Source organism: Balearica regulorum, chromosome 1 (assembly GCF_011004875.1).
Source record: "Balearica regulorum gibbericeps isolate bBalReg1 chromosome 1, bBalReg1.pri, whole genome shotgun sequence".
Lineage (NCBI taxonomy): Eukaryota > Metazoa > Chordata > Aves > Gruiformes > Gruidae > Balearica > Balearica regulorum.
The window spans coordinates 114,735,594-114,759,332 of NC_046184.1; the positions used below are offsets into that span (position 1 = coordinate 114,735,594).

The window sequence follows — 23,739 nt, forward strand, 5'->3', positions numbered from 1 at the left end:
AAGTGAAATGGCGCTCCCTTGACTTTGATTCTAAACGTTGCTTAGCTAGAATGAGAGAGGTAGCTGTGAATGCATGAAAAGCATTAAAACTCATTTGTTGAATGGTGTCACATGCTCTGTAACAAATATATTCTTTGTATTATTGCAGCTGGAACAAACAAGTAAAAGCATTGACTCAAGTGCCCACATGATCACCACCGCCAGGGTACCTGCTGATAAGCCAGTACGCATCGCCTTCAGCCTGAATGACTCCCCAGGTACAGCCTAATTTATGGAGTAAACCGCAGTGAAATAATTGCTTTTAAAGTTTACATGTGCTTACCAGCGTTAACAATATCAAATGAAGTCCAGTGTTATGGGTGGATTTTTTTCCTGAGTGATAGCATGTGATCGGTTTTCCTGTCTGATAACTTTTAATGTTTCCATTAATGATTTCATTAGACTAAAACCACTAGACTGAGTTTAGATCTTAGCTTTCTTTCAGTGGTTTGTGGAATATACCTAGGATTGTAATTAACTATGAAATTTACTTGGATATGCAGTATGTCTGATTTTAAGGAATTTTAAAACAAGAAAAGTAAAAGGACATTTTGTACTGAGGATGAGGCTAGAGCAGGAAGAGACTTTCCCTTCAGCGGGAAGGTTGGAAAGTGCGGCACATGCCCAGTTTGGTGAAAGGTTTCAGGAAACGGATGCCCCACATGGCATGTTCCCTGAGAAAGCAGCAGAAATTTCATTGACATTTATCCTGTCAGCTAGTGCTGATTGAGCATTAATTTCCCCAAACATACCCTATACATACATGGACCCTTTGACCCTTTGGAGCAGATGAATGTTATTAATTTACACCTTAAATATTATTAAGGTCTAGAGAGCTGTTGCCAAACAGTAAAAGTCAGAATGAAATAAAGTGAATCGGAAGCTGGGAAGCATCCCAAAAAACGTTGGCTGTGCCGTTGCTAAAGGTGAGTGCCTGGAGTCAGGGTTGAGATGTGTTTATGGCATGAAATATAAGGATCTCTGATAATGAGAACAAACCCACTGCTGATGAGTGCTTTATGGGATGGTATGCATTGTAGGGTTATGTCTGAAGGTGATTCCTGAGCTTTGTGTGAATAAAGCCTCAGCTTGAATACAATTTTCTCATTTAAAAAATATTTTAGAATATGCATTATCTTTCCTAGTTAATTGTTGTAATATTAGTTTGCAGCTACAAGCCTGAAATAGAATCTCATCCCCTATGCAAGGGAATTTAAAAACAAACATCTTCATATATTATCGCACATAACTTTCAGCTCATAAAGATGAGTGACACAGAAGGATGGGGACAAGGAATATAAAGCAGCAAATGTGGCTATCTATGTGCCCTTTTTTCATAAATTAATCTGGTAATTACATTTTTATTACAGAAATTGATAATCATTCTCATCTCTCAAGTTATAGTAACATCGTGTATTTCTTATAGAAATTATGGCAAAGATAGGTCTTGAAGAGATGCAAAAGAAAGGGGAATGCTTTTGTAAGTTATGGAAAAAGAATGCTTGTGTGAGACTGAAAACAAGTCAGGGAAAGCTGAGACCATGAGAAAATCAAAGAGGGTAGAGTGGTTTGTGACAAGAGACGGCAGTAGGAAATGACAAGGTTGTGAATAGTTTGGAAGAAGAGGACATGAAAGGCAGGAAGCCTAGCTTCCTTAACATTGCATCATATTTTATTTTTCACTTTTCTCTCCTGATAATAATTCCAGCCTCTCTCTTAACATTTAGAGAGAGAAACTCAATTACAGAAAGGTAATCTGCTACATTTCATTAAACTTTTTCATAATTTTGAGTCCTTTATTGTATATATACAAGTGTTCCTGCAGTATGCAATCCAGAATCTCTGTGAGCACTGATAAAATTAAATAGCAACCAGTAAAGTGAGTGCCACGTTCTCTTCTGCATCACATCCCCTGGGGTGCTAAACCAGCATACTGTTTTACCATGTCACAAGAATTCTGCTCTAGCTCTTAGTGGTAAGCCTGAACATGGTTGTTATATTTGATGCATTTAAAGAAGGCAAAGGAAATAAACTTTTGGGTTTGAAAATTTCCAGCAAATCATAGTTGAATCAAGGGAGCACAAGTAAGTATTTAACTTTTTTTTTTTTTTTTTTAAGATAAGCTGCAAAAACGTTTAACAGATAGACCTTAGGTATTCCACACTTCTTTTTTTTTCCTTTTTTTTTGGTATTTCTTTAATCTTTTTTTTCTCTGTGACCAGGATATTTGTTTTCAGTTCAAACAGGAGTTACCTGCTGTAAGTGTGACAGTAAAGCATCAGGTGGAGGCTTGTGTACTGCTAGGGAATATATACAAAAAGTCCTTCACCAGGGCTAAATGCTGAGGGAATCTGCTGGACTTAAGCTTTTCCTTAAATTTTACCTCACTTGAAAGGCAGAGTGACAGGTTTCACCAAGTAAGGCTGCATTCTCCTTCCGGGGGCTGTACAACTGCTTACTAGGAGGAACTGGCAACACAACTAGATATAAAAAGGGGAAATGGAATGTTTCTTCTGGGTGGTGATTATCTCACTGGCTAGGATTGTAACCAAGCAGTGGGTGTGAGGACCAGCAAAAGGAGAAACTGCTCTTAACTAATGAGAAGAGATAACTTTGTGTTAACTGACCTGCAAGAGCAGAGCTGGCTTATCCTGAGAGTATAAGAAATAATTTAATTGCTTTATATTATTTGTCAGTCAACACCCGATGACTAAAATCTTGGCCAGCTTTAGGCAGTATTTTTAATGTGAAAGTAGGCTAACCAGTTCCTTAAAAGTCTCAGGAGCAGCCCAGTAGTGGGTGCTATATAAGATGACAGTTTTATTGTGTATCTCTTATTCCTGTATATATAGATATCTATGTTTGGCTCTTTTACTCAAGTTCACTAAGCTGGTATCAAACATAGGTTTCCCAGGGTGTGTCTACACACCATATTGCACCAGTTTGACTTAAGGTACCATTTTGAATTAATGAATTTGAAACATATTATTTCAGCCGATTATCTTATATCACTCAGAAACTAATGGAAGTTAAACTGAATATGGTGTTCCAAAATTTAAATAAGTGTTCCCAACTAGAAAGTTTGTTGTAGTTTATCAACATCAATGTAATTAAACCAATGAAATTCAATATATCCTAATTTATATCACTAACTCCTATTTACTGAACATATTAAGATAGAATGATTATAACAGGAACTTTATTAAATTTAGACAAGTGGATTTGTTTTGTCTAATAGTTCTAAGGGAAGGTTTGTAGGTAAACACATCTTCACCTTCCCTCCTAGAATAAAAGCTGGAATCTAGCTGAAAAGTTCTGCTGGTGACATGTGGTGATAAATGACTGGTTTTGAAATTATTAGTACTTTCTTTTGTTTCAAATGAGTCTACCTGTGATAGCACTCTCCAGAAAAATCACTGATAACAAAAGGAAAACATACATCTTCTAATGAAACTGATAGACAGTGAAACAGTGTAATATTTTCACAAGCATAGCAAATGACTTATTTTACTCTTCTTTATGCCTTTGATATCCTAGTGACCATAAAGAATGTTTTGCTTTTATAGTTGATCATGCAAGACTGTTTTGCAATGGTTGCTTCTTCAATAGCAACCTTCAAATCCGTACTCCATCCTGATTTTGGTTGTAACAGCAACAGAGGCTTTCCAGCAGACTATGTATTGGTTGAAAACCAGTGGGGATTGCTAAAATCTATGGCTAGAATTTATAAAGCTGGTTTCCTGAAACTAACCCAACCTACAAGTAAGTAGCTTGATCTTTGGGAAATTAGACAGGAACTTAGGTGAGATACCCTCAAAGGGACAGTGGCTGTGCATTCATCAGAGGCTGCTTTAGGGTTAGGTGAAGATATACGGAGTAGGAGGGGTTTGCTCTTATCTCTTCTGTTATGGACTGTTTCTATTTTTGGGAGGTCCACAACTCTTATTATTGAGCAAGCCTTCACAGCCTATTCCTGGGTCAGGCAGTGACCATTCCCCAGTATTTTATGAGTGAGGTAACTGCGAGGTTGTGTAAGGTCATGTCAGGCAGGGCTGTGAATAGAAGCCCGGGAGCTTCACCAGCAGTGCCAAGTCGCAGTCACTTAGCCACACAGCCTTCCAGGACAAATTCAATGAGTCTATGCTTGTCTGTCAGTAACCAGGGCTGGAGCTGCTGGATCTCACCGCTCTCCGAGGGCCAAGACTGGACCCCGATATGCAGTTTGCCAATGTTGTCCCACTGTGAGTTGTAGTGCTTGCAGTTGAGTTTGAGCACTTTTCCCGTGTAAGGGCTGATCCACTTACAGGATAACAGCCTACTTATGTTACCAATTTAATTCTTTAATTTAGGAGGAAGAGATCTGAATACACTTGCCCACGCATGTAGGAGAAAAAAATAGTACCTGATTGTATAATTAAAGACTGGATCATAACTCAGTTACTCAAGGAAGCAGAGCTGTGATTGGCATTTCCTAAATTTCAAGTGCTTGATTTAGCAACCTTAATGTGCTTTCAACACATTTAAATTTTTATGTTCTATTTCTGTCTATCTTTGTGAAGATTCTAGAGAAACTGTAATTTGTGAGTTTATACTGCAAGGAAATCAGATGTGGTTCTTAAAGTATTTATTCATTAACCATTGCCCGTAGCCCACAGATCAGCTACATGGAGCAGCCATATAGGAAGAGACTGGAGTGTTACCAGACATTGTGTCAGTCAAACAGCGACGTGTGAGTGCTTTTGCTCATTCATCTACATGATGAAGGTCTGGGCTATTGGAATCTCCAGAAGGCCAGACTGTGATTAAAGAAGTGAAGCTTTCCAGAAAGCATGATTCATTCCCAAATCTGCAACATTAACATTTATCAGGGGACTGAATGCATCAAGACATCACTGATAAGTAGTAAGCCTTTTGTTTGAAGACAATCAGTCTCAATACAGTTCAGCCTTCTAAATCAGATGGCTTGTGTGGATCTCAGCACCAGACATTAGAAGCATATCTCACATTTGTATTAATAGGTGCTATCACCAGAGAAGCAAGAGCTTACCTGGACAGCAGAGGTTGAGCAGCTTAGCCTTGCTGTCCTCACACAAAGCTGCCCGTCACACCATTTCATCATAAAGGTGCGTTGGCTGGGCGGCATTCTTAGGGAGCTGCTTCTTTTGTTATGTTGTTAGTTTTGCTGTAGGAATGGTCAGAGGGCTGGCTCTGACATAGAAGGGTACTTTGTCTCAGCCCAACTGATGGCAAGCAAATAGAGGAAGTGATTTCCCCGGAGACCCTCCCTCACATGCCCTCTGGTATAATGAGAGTTTTCAGCAACAAGCAAAGCAAATGTATGAACCTGATAAAACAAACATGAGAGTCAAACTATTTCATACACATGAACCAAGTCTTTGAGAAAAAAACAAAGCACATCAACTGTATGTGCAGAGAGTTCATCTTGTAATCAGGGTACAGGTCTTGACCTTTTCCTTTTAAATATAGACATTCAAAATTAGTTTCGAGATCTATGGGAAATCAGGAAGTGCTACTCATTTAGAAATTGAGCAACAGATACTTTAACTTAAGTGGCTGTGATGAAGTCCCTGATCTGACTCTTTCACATCACAGGTTAGTGCTGTTGAGTTTGCTCGGATGGCCATAACATTCACATGTATGTTTTTCCTCCCTTCTTTTTTTCCATTTGACCAGAATCTTGACTCATTTTCAGGTACAGCAAGTTGACTTTGACTTCAAAAAGTCTCTGTTCTTTTTAATTTTTTTTTTTAAACAACATATGTTTTCAACAATCAGCTTGAATTATAAATCCTTTTTCTTCACGAGTGACAGGGAAGGGAGCAATAAAATACTGACCATAGATGCTCTTTGTATCTGGTGAAGAATCAGCCTAGTTATTTTCAGGGTTTTGTGGTACAGAAAAGCCACTAACTTTACTGTAAAGAGGCTTTCTGATTATATCAATGATTCCTTATAACAAACTAGGCATTCATTAAATATTGATAATAAATTGAGAAAAGGAGAAAAAGAGATATTTCTAAATTCTATTGTCTAGTTAAGGAGATGTGGAATAGGAAAGAGCAAATACAGACAGATAAGGAAATAGTTATGAGAATGTTTTGATCTTCAGAAGATTTTCTTTGATGTTGCAGACATTTTTAATGTTTCTGATTTTCAAAGTCAGATTTTTAAGGCTAGAAGCCAATGTGACTTTGTCTGATCATCTGCATACCATGCAGTATTCAAGCATGTAAGGACAATAGTGATTCTTTTAGAAGAAAATACAAGAGTTTATATCTTTCCCCTTGACTTTCTGAAAACATCCTCAAAAAAGTTTTAGGAGGCAAGTGACTGCTGTCATTTGCTTTCCCCTTGTGTGAAATATACACGTTTCATTTTTACCAAGTGATTTTTGGTGTTATTGTTGTGGTTGTTACTTTGACAACAGTGAAATACAGACTGACCTGATGCAGGAAGTTATTTCACTGGAAGCTATGGGGAAAGTTTTTTGTTCTTTTTTGTGGAAAGGAAAACAAGATTGCAAGATTTCTCTGAGGATTTCCGTTAATTTTTTAAACTAAATACTGCAGCTGAAAATTTCAGAGGAGCCTAAGAAAAGTAGGAACTCTGAAAAGTTTCAAACCACTAAGTCCCCAACTTTTCTTGATGATATTCAGCACATCAGATGATGATTTAAACAAGTTTTAAACTAGCATAACTAAAAAAAACCCTAGCAGCTGTTCAATAGATGCTAGGGCAGGCCCATTATAAAATGTACTATGGTATGCCATAATGGTTAGGATACCAATATGTTCTATTTTTAGTACCATTGACTCAGTCACTTGAGTTCAAAAAATAAGCAGGGAACATCTGTTTATTGAAAGGATTTCCTCTATAGTAATTTCTCTCTCTATTCCATCCTTTTGAAAGTATTTCCAAACTTTTTTTTACTGGTTCTTTTCTGAAGATAATCCAATATATTTTCTAATATTCTGACACTGCATTAATTTTGTTTTCTTATTAAGATCCAGTGCAGTGAAAAAGTAATTATTGGCTGATGTTTCTTTAAAAGTCTTGGGGTTGCTTTTGTTTTGTTTTTCTTAAGTTAAAAATGTTTGAGGTCCCTCCTTAAAGCTACCCTGCTGAAGATTGTACTGCTGGAATTGTCAAAACAAATAGCAGCTTAACTGCAGTCCACGACTCTGGTCCGGTATCTCTGTCAGAATATTTAACAGCTATTCAGCCAAATATTTGTAGAGCAGCTGTACCCCTAGTCGGACTGAGTCCTATTTCGTCCTTCCTTTTAGCCTTGCCATATGATTCATCTTTCTTCTTTTAGAATATTAGTCTATTTTTAAATATTGTACAAGAAAGCAACAGCAAATTAAAGGTAAACACTTGCATATCAGCATGATATACAATTCTATACAATTAAAGTATTTTCCAGAATGGACATGTTTGAGACATGGTGTGAAACATGAAGTTGGGGGCGGGCGGGTATGACCTTTTGATAATACTAGCAAGACCTCTACCCCATGAAAATACGGAACTTCACTTTGTTTCCTGAGGAAGTTCAAAAGCTTTTGCTTTTGCTCTCTGTATCACTATATTTTATTTTTTTTCTTCTCTCGGCATCCCTTCCTAGAGGTGCCCAGCTCTAGCTAGGTTAGTTAAAGATAGGCTCTGACCTATGTTAGCCAGTATGTTTATTCTTCATAGGATAAGGTGACTTATTTTACTTTTCCCCCCAATTTACTTTGCAGTATGACCACTGAGGGCAGGATAAAGAGCTAACAAATATTTGACAAATAATTTAAATCCTAGTGTGTACTCTTCAAGAATATTCAGAATCCTGCTTTGATACATGGTCCTCTTAATCCTGTTGGGGTGTAGTGGTAGTGTACAAGTCTGCCAGCATAGGACAGGTTGTAGGATCTGACCTATGTTAGCAATTTTCTCCTATGAGAGCCATCCCTGTTTAATTTTGACACATTACAAATAAATGACTCTAGCTAATAGTAACCTTTTCTTCACCTCCCGTAACCTGTAGTAAGATGCATAAACAGTCATCACAATCCAATGCAAAACTGATAGTGTGAAAGTCACTGAGAGAGAAATATTGCAGTGGCTAACTGTGACGCTACTAAGTATGATTCATATTTCTGATCTCAGTCCAGCTACTAGTGGGCAGGTGTCCACATCACAACACTGACGTAACTGGCACAGTCTGTCCCACCTTTGCTAGAAGCCTGTACTAAAAATAAAGAAATAAATAAAAACACAGTTTGGCTTGTTGTCATGAATGAACTAACTCTAGCCCGTGAGGATTATAATCTACAGGTTCAAGACATTTCTTTGCAGTATGGAGAAATTTTGTGGTACCTTCCCCATTCTAAGCACGTCTGTGTAGGTAAGTCTTCTAGTTCCAGGGCTGCCAGGCTAGTTTGTGTCTTCTTGTGGTTGCCTTTGGGTGGTGGGAGAAAAGTCTCTATTATTGTTGATTTAGCCCTGGTAAATCATTGTATTGTGATGGGGAAGGTATCCTTCCCTTCATTCAAGTAATAAACTCTTTGGTAGTAAGGATACTACCTGTTCTTGGAAGGCTCTTTACTTTGCAGTGTGCTGGAGAGCTCAGGACAAAAGATTGTTTGGATTTATTGTTTTTATTAAATTATCACATGTTCTACTGCGCTAATTGGCTTTGTTTTGTTTCTTAATCACTGCAATACAAAATAGACTTTCTGTCTTTCCAGCACCCAAATATTTTCTTATTGCCAACCCACTATTATTTTCAAGGAGTCTATTAAGGTATCTCAAGTGTAGAAAGATAAGTAGATGCAGAGGTGTTTGCAGGATCCTGATATTGTGAATATATGCAATGTAGAACTACATTAATCAGATCATTTGAAATGCCATTTTTGGTAGACATTGACTTTTAACATCATGTTTACCTTTTAGATGATGCTTCCTCTGAAAACTTCCCTTTGGCATTTCCAGAACTAGATCAGCAGCTGCAGGTAAACTTTTTTTTTTTTACTACAGTTCTACTTCACATTCACTATATTTGTTACGCTAAAAAAACCAAACTCTGGTTGCTACACTAAGGTGAAAATTTTCAGTGGTGCTTTTCTAACCTATTAACATTTAATAAGTGTGTATATTTCCATAGAAGAAAACATTGTCTTTTCAAGATCTGCAGAAAAATTGATTTGACATTTTTAATCCAATTGTAGGGAAATGACTATTTTAAAAATCTCACCTGCTTTAAAATTTTTTTTTACAATTTCTGTGCAAAACACAGCACGTACTGCTGCACTGCAATGAAGAGAGTTCTTGTGGTTTTGATGGGAGAAGGAATGAGCCAGGTATTATATTCTCATGTCTATGGGCTGTGCTAAGACCAGTATATTCAGCTTTCTCTGACGCATTCCAAGAGAATGCAAAGGTATATTTTGTAGCGCCATCTTATCTCTAATCTTGGGTAACTAAAGCCAGTCATCAGGATTGATGAGAGCCTCCTCAAAGTTACTCTAGTTCATGCTGCATAGCCAGCAACTCTAACAGTTGCCCTAGCAGGTGTCTGCAGACAGCATGGGATAAAAGTGGTGAATCTTTTTGTGACCGGTGCGATTTGTCAGCGTAGCACAATGGACCCTTGATATACCGGACAATCAGACAGCAGTTGATGGCAACTCCATGGTTCACCAGGCGCAGAGCCAGTTCTGTATCCAGGGATTATTTCTCTTTCCTCTGTGGCGGTTCTGGAGTGTTTGTTGGCTTTTGTAAACTACTTCAGATCATCTGTTTCCCAGGAGCATTTAGACTTCCTCTGATATTTCAATATGAAGGCAGTTGTTTCCTGAGTGTAAATTGAGAAAGGCATTAGCAGACCGTGTTGTCCAATGATGTCATCCTTCCTGCCCCATCAACTAGTGAGACAACACTGAAGGACTGCTGACTTAAAGGACTGACTTTTCTCTCCTACTGCTCTCATCAAAAGGATGACTGAGGAAGGAATGGAGGATGGCAGAGACTCTTGCTGTATCCCTCTGATGCTGAAAACAGGGGCAGGTTCCTTAGGCAAAACTAGGAAAGATTAAAGGAACGGATAGCAACCTAAGATTTGGGCAGAAAGGAACAGGGTAGTATGTTGGCCTCTTTATTGCACTGATCTTCCAGTGCAGCAAAGACGATTGATATTTTTTTCCCGCAGAAGTCAATTTGAGAAAAACAATATTGTTTTGTGAGTGAAGCACTGAATTGAAAGTAAAGAACATGCATTCTGTTTCCAACTCTGTCAGTGACACATTGTGTGATCCTGGAGGAGTTGCTTAATCCCTCTGCTCATGTCTGAAATTAGGTTAAGAATTTTTACCTTTTTTGTTAAAGAGCATTGAGATCAGTAAGTGAAGACTGCTTTAAAAGAGCAAAGTATGATTATCATTACTGCTGTTGGTACATAAAAACAAAATTACTGGTGTTAGATGTACTTTACAGGCCAAGTGATGATTTTTTTATTAGGACTTTTATGACCCATTTCTGGAACGTATAATGTCCTCTAAATTTGTAATTTCATGATAGACTAAAATTGCTTCTCTGGAAGCATTCAAGTCTGCTGGATAAATAATAGCCCTTCAGTAAAAATTTTTTAACTACACAGTAGAGCAATTCCACTAAGAACACCTTCTTGGTCTGTTAAGTACCTGACATTTTTTTCAAGAGAGCTTTCCTGTACTCTCATGATCTCAGTATGATAACAAATTCAAAGAAACAATCAAAGGCTTTGATTTGGATAATGTTCTTTTTATTATCCATCAGAAACTTTTTTTTTGTAATATTGAGATAGTTGAAAGGATAACTTATGAGGACTATCTGGCTGACTCAACCGCTTAAAAGTATAAAGTTAGTGGTAGTGCTTCATCCTTTAGCTTTTCAAGCTTATGTGCATATTTATATTTAGATGCCTTTAAGTTCAACCAGGGGCGGTTAAGTCAACACAGGGTTCTGGGCTGATGCAGAGGTAATAGTGCATTTAGCTTTAGCAATGAAAACTTGAATTTCCTTGCTTTTGTCAATCTGGATCACAGCTTTAAGTTATAACTAGTTAATTACATTATGTTTACACAGCTTTAAAATTTCAAACAAGCAATAACTGTAACAAAGTTATAATTTACCTAGTTACATTTTCTTATTAATTACTTTTAAAATTTGCTATAATCCAGACTGCTAAGGGTGTGTCAGCCCTGTAGAGCATGTGGTTGCAAATTATGTTGACGTAACCATACCAGCTTTGAAACGGATAGTTCCTGCATTACAGAAGCAAACTACAACAGGCCTTCACCAGGACCCACAGAAGTACTGAATGGTGGTGTCCCTTGTCATTCCATCCATGCTTTTCTTTATCCCAAATTTAGCTAGTATAAAGTAGCACATATGAAGTGTCATGTAAGCGAACCCTTTAATCAACTAGGGCATAGCAGCCTGAAATGCCTGAATTTGTAAGAATGCTGGTACACATTTTCATAATAAAAATATCACATCTAGAGCCACAAGATTTTCATCACCATGCTGTAAATACAGTCAAAAGCATTTGTGTTTTATTTAAAGAAGCAAACTATAAATGCAGGGTAGGTGGCTATATAATAATAGGCACTTAAAAAAAAAAGTAATAACTTTCCAAGTTTCAAACATACAAAGGAAATTTTTGAAACCTGTTTTAAAAACAAAACAAACAAACAAAAAGACAAAATTAGCTGATCTTCAGGTTGGATTTTGAAAGCAGCTTGAAAGCTATGTAAGTTCACCAAGTGACTTGGAAAATCAGAGCCTTAGAATTTTATGCATGCAGGCAGCAGACCACAGCCTGAGTACCAAGCAATTTGCACCTCTCTTTTAGGCTTCAGGCCCTTGCCCTTCTATGTTAGGCCCTGGCAGACAGCTTGGCTGTTTGAGCAGAATTACCTACTGTTCCCACTTTTCCTACCACGATCCTACCATACCTACTCCCCAGGCACTGGTATCCAATGGCAGGGCAAAGTTCAGTGCAGCCTCCCCCTGACAGGGTAATACACCCTGCTGTCCAAGCACCGGTGCCAAATTTACAGAGATAGAGGTAGGATTGGCTGGAGAAAAGGTATTTCTAAGAGACTAACTGCAAATACCTAATTCTCTATAAGGACTCTTACTACAGGAAAATCCTAGTTGAAAGTTACAGTTATTCTTCTTTCTGAAGAATAAAAATGATAAGTCTAGTGTTCTAATCTACTAGTTAGGGTCAGACCATAAATGTTATCTTTTCCAACTACCTTTTTGAACATTACATTTTTCTACTACTCTGAGAGGAAGAAATTCCAAGAAGCAATTTATAAGAAAATAATATCAATTCTCTAACTCAAAATTTTTGCTTTTGTGTGTTTTTGGGGTTTTTTTACTTAAAAAGAAAATTAATGTATGGTCAACCAGACACAAAAGCCCTACATATGAGAACTGCGCAGTTTAAGCTTTGTACAGGAAAAGCCTGGTCTCTATTGTAGCTTTATTATTAAAAAAAAACTACGGAGGAGTTCCTGATATGCTACCAGTGAAACAAAGCTCATATAAATAAACTTACTGCTTTCAATTCCTTTTGTTTGCAGTATTGGAAATTATTCTCTTCTCACTGACGAGCAACACTTTGAATGAGGATAAAGCACTTGCCTATTTGGGCTTGAGTGTCATTTCCCCCCTGCCCTTGTGTGAGCAATGTGGTGGGTAGTGCAGCAAGGGTTGGCTTGCTGCATTTGTCAGTTTGTTATTGGGAAATGTTAACCTTTGCCTTGCGTAAAAGTTGGACTGGGCCTTGGAAGGCACTTCCTTGATTAGCTGCGTAGTGGGTGGTGGCCCCTCTGACAGACACTCTACTACGGGTTATCTGCTATATTTAGACACCTACATCAGCATCTAAGGCCTTGTTGTTTAGGTCACTGAATATAGAGGAAGGTATCTAGTGTTAAATCCTCACATTACTATGCCCTGTGTGCTATCTGTCCCGTTTCAGCATTTCCTGTGACTTGCTCAGTTCATCTTCCTCTTCTCCATCAAAGTCTTTATTCCAGCTGGGAGTTTGATCTTGAAGAGGGAAGAACACACATCTTCATACAGATGCACCGGGCGTTCTGTAATTCTTTATCATCTCTTCTCATGAAATTGTGAGCTTGAGAGAGGCTTTTGTGTCATATTCTGTATTATGAATCTGTTGAGATCAATGGAGTTAGATGACCATAAAATTGCTGCAACAGAGAAGAGGCTCCAACCATTTATAATATCAGTTCGTTAAGTCAAGGAGTAGTTTTTCATGCTTTAGTGGGAAATGGCTATACAAAAGAAACAACAAAAATATTATGAAAGGGACAGTTTGTTGTGTGTGATGCAAACGTTCAGCAGAAACCTTGTTTACTCTGGAACTTTAATAATGGAACTGTTGCTTCTACTGACTGCCAAGACTCGTTAGACACATAACAAATTATATTAGAATGTTTCAAAGTATATTGTATTTTTAAAGGCTATGCTGTATTTTTTAGTACGCTGTATTTTTTAATATGTATTAAATTCCAAGAGAATTCCTAGAGTACTGTGATACTCTATAATTAGATTTGATTGCCTATGAACTTGATAAGTCTCCTGTAATACTGCTGTGGTAATTATGATCTTATACTTGATTATCTAAGACATGGATGTTTACAAAGAGCATCATACTAAGGTTAGAAAAGAATGGAAAATCTCTCAGAGAAGGAGAGCAAAACTCTCAGTTGCTCCCATCCAGTCTGCTTGAATTGTTTGGAGAAAAGAGATCTGCTTACTTTCCTAGTAAAACTAGACTAGGCTAGATATATCCTAGACTAGATATCTGAAACTGGTTGAAGAGTTCCAGTTGCACAACAGAAAGTAGCTGCAATGTGCTGCTATCACTTTTGCTTGGAATAATGTAGTTTCTTCCATCACAGAAGAGTACACAAGGCCATATAATGATCATGGGCCACGTGCACAATATTGGCACTGAACTTTCTGGTTTTCCAGAATAGTTTAGCTGAAAATTACCAAATTTACAAAAAGTGAGACACCACTCTTTAATTAGATCAGCACTAAAGACTGCCTTCTAGATGAGTCCACGTGCTCAGCTGGCAAAACTGCACGATACGGTCTTTTCTTTAAACTTCAACCTTTTCAGGAGAAAGTTTTGATTTCTTTTCAGAGCAAAGATTTTAGTTAGAACAGCTCCTTTAAGCTGTCTTAAAAAACAGGCAGAATCTTTCAGGCTCTTTCTATTTCTTCATGAACTGCCTTTGCATATCATCTTCCAACATCTGTCATATCTGTATTCCAAACAGAAGTCTAAATAAACAGTGCATATGTCTTGTAAATATGTACATACATATGTGCAGCTACAGGATAGCATATACAGGATCTTTTAGTGTCTGCTTGCTGGATTGTGTAGAAAGTTTGTCAATGTCACAGTGAGTTATTCAACAAAATACAAGGAAAAATCAGACCTTGTTGAAAATCAGCCATAGTAGGATAGACCACTAGTATGACTGAAAGCTGTAGCTTTTGTACTGGCTTTGTGAACAAAATCAGAGATGCTATGTGTGTGTATTTTGCCAGCACAGGAAAATGAGAGTGGATGACACTGAAGCCTGAAATAAGGAGGATTAAAAGTAGCAACTGTTGCCATTAATTATAACTTTCTTTGGCAGGAGTGGTTTTTGCTTATATAGCAGGTATGCTTTTATATATATTAATTTATGGACAGGCAAGATACTTCATGAAGTAACAAGCTTGGGCTGTCTTAAGGAGAAATTAAAATATGGCTGTTGGCTTCTGAGTGAAAAAATATATACTGCAAATTGAATTTTATTAAGGCATGTTGTAATTAGTCACCTGGGTAAACTACCAAACTCTTACCAAAAAATAGTATACAGACTTCATGGATGAAAAGTGCTTTCTACTGAGAGTTCCAGTTCTTTTTCGCTGTCATGGGAATGCCACCAGGGAAGCATCTGCAACACTTCCTATGGCCTGGCCACAGGCATTCAAAAAAGTCATTCTAGGTGGAATGGAGAGCAGAGAAGGACAGCTTGGATAAGCTAGGGAAAATGGAAATTTCATCTAGGATAAATGCATGATGGAATGCAGCTTTACTGAGACATAGGTCTTGGAAAGTTTATGAGAGCCCTCTATATGTCCATCTCAGGGGTAAAACAGGTAGGACAAAGAACCACCATTTGAATGAAAGATAGTGCTGGCACAATAAAAGACTATACAAACCTGTCTTCAGAGAAACCAAACTGGCAACGACAAAAATGTTTCTAATCCTTGGTGAGGCTCTGGGCCAGTCTTACAACTGAGGCAGGGGACTTTCTAAGATGGAACTGGGCAAGCCTGTGACTTGCAGGATTCGCTTCTGGTAACAGGGGACTGGACTCACTGATTTTGCATTCCCATTTAGATGAGTATGGGCTAGTCTGGTAACTGTTACTATTCTGTTATTGTATTCTTTTCTGTGGAAATATGTTAATACTATAAATGTCTGCTGGCTGGTTGGAGTTACCCCTTTGGAACAAGAAAGTTTTGCCTCTGTTTCTGCATTTGTTTTTCAGGAGTTTGCCCTGCCGTCTTCTGAAAACACTTCTCTTGATGGGAGCAGGTGTATCATTAATTCTTTGCACTCTTGTTTATGTCAAAAAGTAGGCTGTTAGACATGGCTAAAATAATTTCTTTGTCCTTTTGTGTTGGCTTGCATTTTCTGGTGGACAGCAAAGAACTGACCAGACTCATAGCTCTCCATTTTTTCTTCTGATTGCAGTAGAGGTGTTTGTTAAATAATGAATGCATAACTCTGTTTCATGTCCTACAGGCCAGAAATTACTCATGGACACTGTAGGTACTATCTCAAAAAACCTTTCTTAGAAATTTCAAAATTACAAAAGAGCAAACCAAATTGTCCAGTCATCTAGTCATATGAAAGCATAACTAAATTTACATTTTGAGATAAAAATGCACTCAAAATTTTTTAAAAAATTGCTTAATAGCATCAGACAAGATTGAAAAGAATTGTATGAACAGAATATTAGTAAACTGATTGTATCTTTTGTTGTCAGTTTATTTTGAGTCATAAAATATCAATGTAAGAAAAAATGACACTGAAGAAGAAACAATGATAGGAAGGGGTTTGAAAGTCAGCAACTGGTTCTAAGTGGGAATTAGATACTAAGTCTCAGCATGACTAGATAATTTTTAGCTCTCTATATATATCTTTTGAGTGGGAAGCTGGAATATAGAAAGTGAATGCTGCTTTAATTTTTAAACTGGTTTAACCAGCTAGATTGGTGGAAACTAAGTTGGAAGCAAAAGCAAGGGTTTTTTTCTTTTGAAGTATCACTGTTTGGGGACTTTCCCCCTGGGTACTGTTCAAAATTGTTTTATTGTGACGCATTTGTTATTTGCTGATCTCTGGTAGATACCAGAGATGCTACTTTGGCTCACCCTTGCATTCTTGGATTAGAGCACTGAGACTTCTATATTCTGTCTTGTTAAATTTATGCTTATTATTTGGGTGGCTGTGTGAATGGTGCTATTGCTCATCCACATAGAAATGCAATTAAAAGCCCTTTCCTAGGGACCAGATTCATCAAGTAATGAACTGCCCTTTCCCTGGGGTCTCAAATTCTCTGAGCTCAGAGAGAGTAATACAATGTGCTGTGAAGCAATTCTGCCACAACATTTTTACATTTTGAACATGGAAAATGAGTGTCTGTTTTAAAACTGCAGTGAGGAACCACGTACCATCTACGACTACTTGCAAGGTCCATAGATTAGTTACATCTCTGCATTGGGGTACATCTGAAGCCAACTTACCCTGCCTCCTGGATAAAAATATTTTTAATCTTTGTCTCTGAATATGTTTAGTAAAGTTTAAATTTCCAGTTTAGCTAAAACAAATGTTTACAAGATCATAAATAGGAAAAGTCTGAAGACTTGTGCTTTTCTTTTTCCTAACAATGTAACTGAAAGAATATTATACTACAGAGAAGAGTCAAAGTAGGACAACAAGAAATAAAAAGTAATCTACTTATATTGTGAACTGCATTGGATGTTCTTTAACTGGCCAGTAAAGGAACTATTTTAAGTGCTTCCTTTTGCTTCAAACAGGTGGCTCAAGCATGCTATTTGGAGTTCATTTATAGTCAATTGATTCATAGCTAATAACTTAAAAATACTACACTTCCTGAAAGTATTATAGCCAAAATGTAACAGTCAAGTCTGAAGCCTGAATTCAGTTGCATTCTTTATAAGGAACAAAAAGCACTGACATTTAACCAAACTGTATTTTCAAGATCTTAGTTGAAATTCATATGAGGAGTCGCAGGACAGAGTGGTTTTATTTGCCATATTTATTTCCTCCAGCATGCATTGAAAAAAAAAATTAAAATCTTACTGCAATAATGTTGGTATTTAGGTTAGGAGGTGCAGTGCTTTTGCCTTCACTGTGTCTTTTTTATCCGATTTTTTTTAAATTGCTGTCATCCTTCTACTCTCAATCATCTCACCTGCACATCTCATATTAATTACTTTGCAAATATAGATGATTTAACTCTTAGAACATTTCTGCTAACTAAGTGCATTCCCTTCTTCTACAGGCAATAGAGATGCAGAGAAACTGAGTATGATCTTGAGCAAACTACTTTCAGCTTGAGGCATTGCTGGGATAGAACCCATCATGAAATCTTGGCTGCACTGGAGTCAGCAGTAAAACTCCAGTTGAGTCCAGCAGAATCAGCCCCAGTGTCCCAGTTCACTGTCCTGTCCTATTTAGCGATAAGCTGGAAGAAGCATTGCATCTATGAAAAACCAGACTGTTTAGTCAATAGCTTTTTGTGCCTTCTCATCTTGCAGAATTGGAGAATGAGAGCTTGTTTGCACTCAGATTACCCTTCTGCTCAGTGATGCAGTTTCTGCAGTGAAAACATGCTCATGTATTTTATGGGTCTGACCAATGCATCAGCTTTAGCGTGCTTATATCACTGTAGCTGAAAAAGAGGGAGGGAAGGGAGAAGTCTTTCTTTGAACAATCTTTAGAGATACTTTGCAAAGTTGACACAGAAAGTTCCGAAAATCCTTACAAGGTTTGAAAGTTGATGCATATTCTTATGCAGGGAAGTGTTTTTTTTCCTTCCGTGAAAGGCCATCACTAGGAATATTTGGCCGTATCCTGCAGTTAGGGTGAAAAAAAGTATTCTCACAGAAATTAAGATAAATACTGTATCTTTCAAAATACATAGGTTTTCCTAATATTTCATTCAAAAGCAGCATATATTTTTTTCTTCTTTTCTTAAAGCCGCTGCCTCCTTGTTCTGACTCTAAGGAATCTATGCAGGTGTACAAACAGCACTGCAAAATAGCAGAAGAATACCATGAAGTCAAGAAAGAAATTGCTCTGCTGGAAGAAAGAAAGTGAGTAACTTTCCCAAAGTCTTTACTGCTGTATAGCCTCTTTGTAAAATCCTGTTTTAAACATGAGACTTCCACATGATATTTTCTGACCTTATACCTCTGCCTGATGGTCACAGTACAGCACAACAGTTAGGCCATTGGTCCATAGGATCAACTGGGACCACTAGGCAGAGCTGTCATAGCTCTGTGCCCTGAGCTATGCAGATGTCCCTTAAAACCTTCATTGACAGCCTCCAGGTCACATAACAATCTAGTTCAGCTGCTGCAATTCCCCTTTTCAGTTTTAAGGATTTTTTTTTCCAATTTAACTTTCCACGTTTTAATGAAGAGCATGGATCCTCAGTTTGGTTTAGAGTACTTGACAATATTAGTAAACATTTTTCTGTGAGGTGCGTTGTCTCGTATGCATTGACATTTTAGGTGTTCATATCCAAAGTGTATAAGCTGGAGACTTTTTTTCTTGTCTATGACCTATACTGAATCCCGTCATCTTTGCATGACTATTAGATGGCAAAGTGCACTCTGTGACTCTTGGTCCCTTTCCACCAGAAACCTGAAAAAGAAATTCAGAGAGAGGGAAGAGGGTGAGTAGTGAAAGTTTTTAACAGACAATCAACCCCAAGGAATAACAGTTACTGCTAAGTAAACTTTCTCTTCAAAATGCTGTTTTATTTTTACATTCACACTGAAGGTGACTTCAAGCAGTGTTGCCTTCCTCAGGGAGAGTTACAGGGTCGAAAGAGCTCTGTTGCAGAGTGGGCTTTGAGTAGAAGGTGGACCACTGTGTCTGCTTCATAGCAGTCTTTGCACAGCTGACTATGCAGTTCAGCCAAGTTTGCATCCATGGGAGTCTTCAGCTGCAGAAGCAAGCTGATGGGAGGGGAACTGGTGAAATTCTGTAGTCTGACCAATAAGATAGCCAAAGATCTCCTTGAATCCAGACTATGCAGGGTAAGAAAGTGAGACTTGTCTTTGTCAGAGTTGACAGCTACAGGTTACTTTTTGCCTGCAGTCCTGGAACTAGTTGAGGTTTCCCTTTCCACTGTAGGACCTGCATGGCACTCGGTTGCTGACAGATTGTCACAAAAGTTAGAAAAGAAGAAAAACATAATCAGAAGAGATTAACACTAGATTGTCCCAGTGTTTGCGTTTGATACATCATTAATTAAACTTGGCCAATCAAAAGCAATTTGTGTTTTTAAAAAGATGTAGAGAAGATAATTAAATGAAATAATTTTGCAATGATTTGTCAAATTTGATTGTCTAATATAAGCTACTTACATGTGTATTTAGCAACCAAGTGAATTCAGTGAAAACCATGTGTTTGTCTTCTCTGAAAGTCCAAACTGAATACAAAATATTAAATGCTTGTTTAAGTGCTTAACTTTAGACATATAAACTCAAAAAGTAGCCTTAGATCACTTGGTTTTTATAGTCTAATAATATAAATGCATTAGTATTACTGACACATCCCTGAATCAGGTGTGCATATTTATGAAGTAAGCTCAGAGCCCTTGAAAACTAGACTCACGTACATATTTGTGCATTTACTAGAATGAAAAAAAAAATGCTGTAATGCTGTTTGAATGCATTTTCATTTATCTATGGAGTCTGTGGTACTAGCTGAATTAGAAATATCTTGCTTCTTGGGAATGGCAGATACATGCACAAAATTGTTTACCTGAGCCCAAAACTATCCTACTCAACCTCTGAGCCCAGAAGTCAGCCTCTCAGCAGTGCTTATCCTGGATGAATTAAGGGGCTTCAGGCTGGCATTTTCCTTCATTCCACCAGTGGATGTCAACAGTGGAACAATGTGAGGAAGCTTCCACCACTATCTTTGCTGAACCTGTTCCGTGGATGGAAGATTTCGTGCCCCAGTAAACACATGTTAAAACAAAAGTGGCTGAATAAGGCAGCAAATAGAATTATATTATTGTGATTCTTATGTGCCTGCTAATGACATATTTGTGGCCTAGATATTCACATGCTATGTAGCTGTGAAATGCCTAAACATGACAAATATCAGTGCAGCACCTTTCACCACCTTCCAAACCTCTTAATCTGAAGAAGTGGTCCTACAAGCACTACAATTGAAGATCCTTAATTTCCTACACGTTGGTGTACTGTGTTTACTTAATTTTAAAGTTTAAAAAGCTGCACGTGCCAACTGAAGCTTTTTTCCTCCAGATGGGAACTATTTATAACCCCTCCCTCCAGGTAGATTCTCCATTTTGTAGTATTTTGGAGGAGATCTCATGATACTGCCTTTCCCCTCTGGGGCGTCTTTCCTTTCTGTAGCAGTCTGTTTTTATAAAACCTTCCAGAAACTAACTGGGACCTGAAATTGGAAGGTGGATTAAAAAGTTATTAGGACACATACACCTTTATACACATGTAAGCATACACAACCTGAACACATTAACCTTAATTGGTATATAAAACTAGATAGAAAAGGAGTATAAGCGTGGAGGTGAAGGAGTAAGCAAGAAGTAAAAGAGAGTTTTGGTCTAGTGATTGTTGGTTTATATCTAAAACCATTCTCAACAGTTACAGTTTGAAAGTTAAAGGAAGCATATGGGGTAGCATATGCTGAATGAAGAGGAGAAGAGTGGATTACAGTGGCTGGGGTGGCATGTGTATTGAACATTCCATTCACAGAAGGGAAGGATGCTTTGACTTTTCTAAAATGTCTGATGAGATGCACAGCTTTTAGCCTCAAAAGCAGTTATAACCAATTTGAAAAGACGGAGTTGTTTGCAGCTTTCTGAAATTTGCCCCTGTTGCAGGTGTCTTTACCATCTTCTACATTTAAATTTGAATATATGGAGATACAGATTCAGAATTCCCTAATACACCTGCTATCTATTGTCTATTATTTCTTTTAGATACTATTCTGGTAAAATGGACAAAAATAGAGTTTCGTCCCTTGTAATGGGAACAAACAATTTGTGCAGTGTTCTTCAGAGTACATTTTTACCAAAGGCAACCGAAAGTGCTGTTGGATGGACGTGCCCCTGTCAGTGCCCAGACTCAACTGTGGAATTAAAATGTCAAGTCCCACCTGGCAGTGCCTGCACCTGTGGTACCTACTGGTAGTACGCTGTGCACACAGAACACTCAAGACAATGCTTGTCAGGAAAAGAGCAGAAAATAGATTGAGCAAATTTTTTTGATTTGTTGGCTAGGAGGAAGAAATAATGTTAAGCTAACCTGACATAAATGTCCGTACAGGTATTGGAGCTTTTTAGTAAAACAAAAAATGGAGTAGTAATCATTCTACTTTAAACAATTTTTGTTCCAACCTTCAAAGTTCAATGTAACCTTTTATATATGAAATAATACATGCAGGTGTATTTCTAAAGGAGGCATCTTTAAGAAATGGAAAGTTGAATAACATTGGTTTAAAATATTAAAAAACATTTACTCTTTTGCAACTTTTCAAAGGCTTTTAATTCTGCTTAGCTTGACTTGTCTCTCACTGTAGTGTGAGGATCAAGTATGGCTGAAGTATAGGAAGGCAGTGGTGTGAAATGACAAGGGTTGCTTTTCATCAGGGCGGGAACAAAGCTTATTTGCCCCTTTCTCTTGTATGCAATGTAGATGGCAAGAGAATGTGCTAGGCTAGGAGTGGGAGAGAAGACAACTGTTTTACAGGAAAATGGGAAATGAGAGAGAAAGGGAGGTTGCAGGTTCAAAAAAGGAAAAATGAAAGGACAAAGCAAATAGGAAAGGGAAAAGAAGCTACTCAGGAAAAAGACAAACAAAAGGAAGCAAGAAATTGAAAGAATTTAAAAGAACATTGGGTAGAGTATTTGCTAATATAAATCATCATAGCTTTGTTTGCTGTCTTCACTCAAACTCTTCCCATTTATGCTGGCAATATGTAGTACAAGGGACAAAATCACTCTGGAATGGGAGACATGATCGAAAAGAAAGAAAAGGGTGTGGAAGCAAGAACACACCACATTTAGGTCACAGAATGTAATTTAATTTATGTTCCAGAAACACACGTGTATTTCCATAACAGATGTTTTTGGGTATCTAAGTTTGGGTGAAAGGGATGGGATGGCTGGTTATTTTGAGAACTTGTTATATTGCTATTACTAGATAATGACCCTGGATTATGTAGTTAAATATTAGAGTTGCCATGGTTGCTAGCTATATCTTATATTCTTAGCACTGGCTGGTTTTCTCTTTTTCCTCCCCCAGACAATTCTAATATAACTCTCCAGAAAATGTCATTTGACCACCACTTGGTTTAGGATCACTCCTTTTCTTTGAAATGGTTATGGTTTCTTTTCCTTGTTTTACACATATTACTGTAGACATGCAGTGGAGATGTCTGCTTAATTTTGTGGGATCCTTCCATATGCTTTAGCATGCTCTCATGACTATAGGACTGTTTCTAAGGTCTCAAGGCCAGATGATTTCTCCAGGTACACTATTTCTGGAGTGTCCTTCCCAACACTGTTGAGACAAGTAGTCTTCAGACTTTCAGGTACTGCAGAAAAAGACCAGTGTAAACCATAAAGTCAACCTTTTATCTTAATAACTTTCCCATTCTAGACCTGATTTTTCATCATGCCACATGTATCCAAAATACATGTTTCTTGCCAAGTAATGGAAATTAGAGCTTTTTTAATACAAAGAAAAGCCTCAACTTCCCCTATTGCATTGACCTTTCATGGACCTTTCGAGTGCTGGCATCCAAGAAATATTTTCATTTACATTAAAACAGGCTGTCTCATTATTTTAAAAATTAATTAGTAGACTTTGGACACACAAGGGTAGTCTTCTCAAACAGGAACTACCGTACAGAGTCTCATAATTCTTCCTGATGTGAAAGCCATGTCAAATATGGGAAGAGTAGATGACCTTATGGCCACCAGCACACCCAGACACGTTAGCTGGGAAGAAATGTGAAGTACCACAGATGCATGATCCCAAATATGTTGTTCTCAATGGGGGAAAGACAAGTCTGCCTCTTTGCATTGTGGAAGCTGTTTTCCTTGAGTCCAGTCCATCTCCAAATATATTTATCTCCAGATAGATTTATTTGCTTCATCTGTCATTTTTTGGTATTTATTCATTGTGAATATTACTCTAAAGGAACTCTGTTCTCTGCATGGTCAGTCATTAAGGCGAGGACAAGAGAAATAATTTCCCCAAGACCATGCTGGGGTTTTTTCCTGCTGTGTTATGGCTTGT

The 23,739-nt window shown here is 37.7% G+C and overlaps 1 protein-coding gene across 5 annotated transcripts in view; it reads left to right on the forward strand.

Annotated features, from left to right (window-relative positions):
- MAP3K7CL (MAP3K7 C-terminal like) overlaps positions 1 to 23,739 on the forward strand; it is a 31,926-nt gene that overhangs the window by 2,956 nt on the left and 5,231 nt on the right. For 3 of the 5 annotated variants that reach the window (XM_010311990.2, XM_075770380.1, XM_010311989.2), the window contains 3 exons: positions 149 to 257; positions 8,998 to 9,056; positions 18,413 to 18,528. In XM_010311990.2, coding sequence (XP_010310292.1) covers positions 188 to 257; positions 8,998 to 9,056; positions 18,413 to 18,528 — 245 coding nt within the window. In that variant the 5' untranslated portion in view covers positions 149 to 187. Of the gene's footprint in view, positions 1 to 148; positions 258 to 8,345; positions 8,450 to 8,997; positions 9,057 to 10,905; positions 13,227 to 18,412; positions 18,529 to 23,739 lie in introns of those variants that run through there. The other 2 variants (XM_075770396.1, XM_075770388.1) reach the window with 2 other exon arrangements.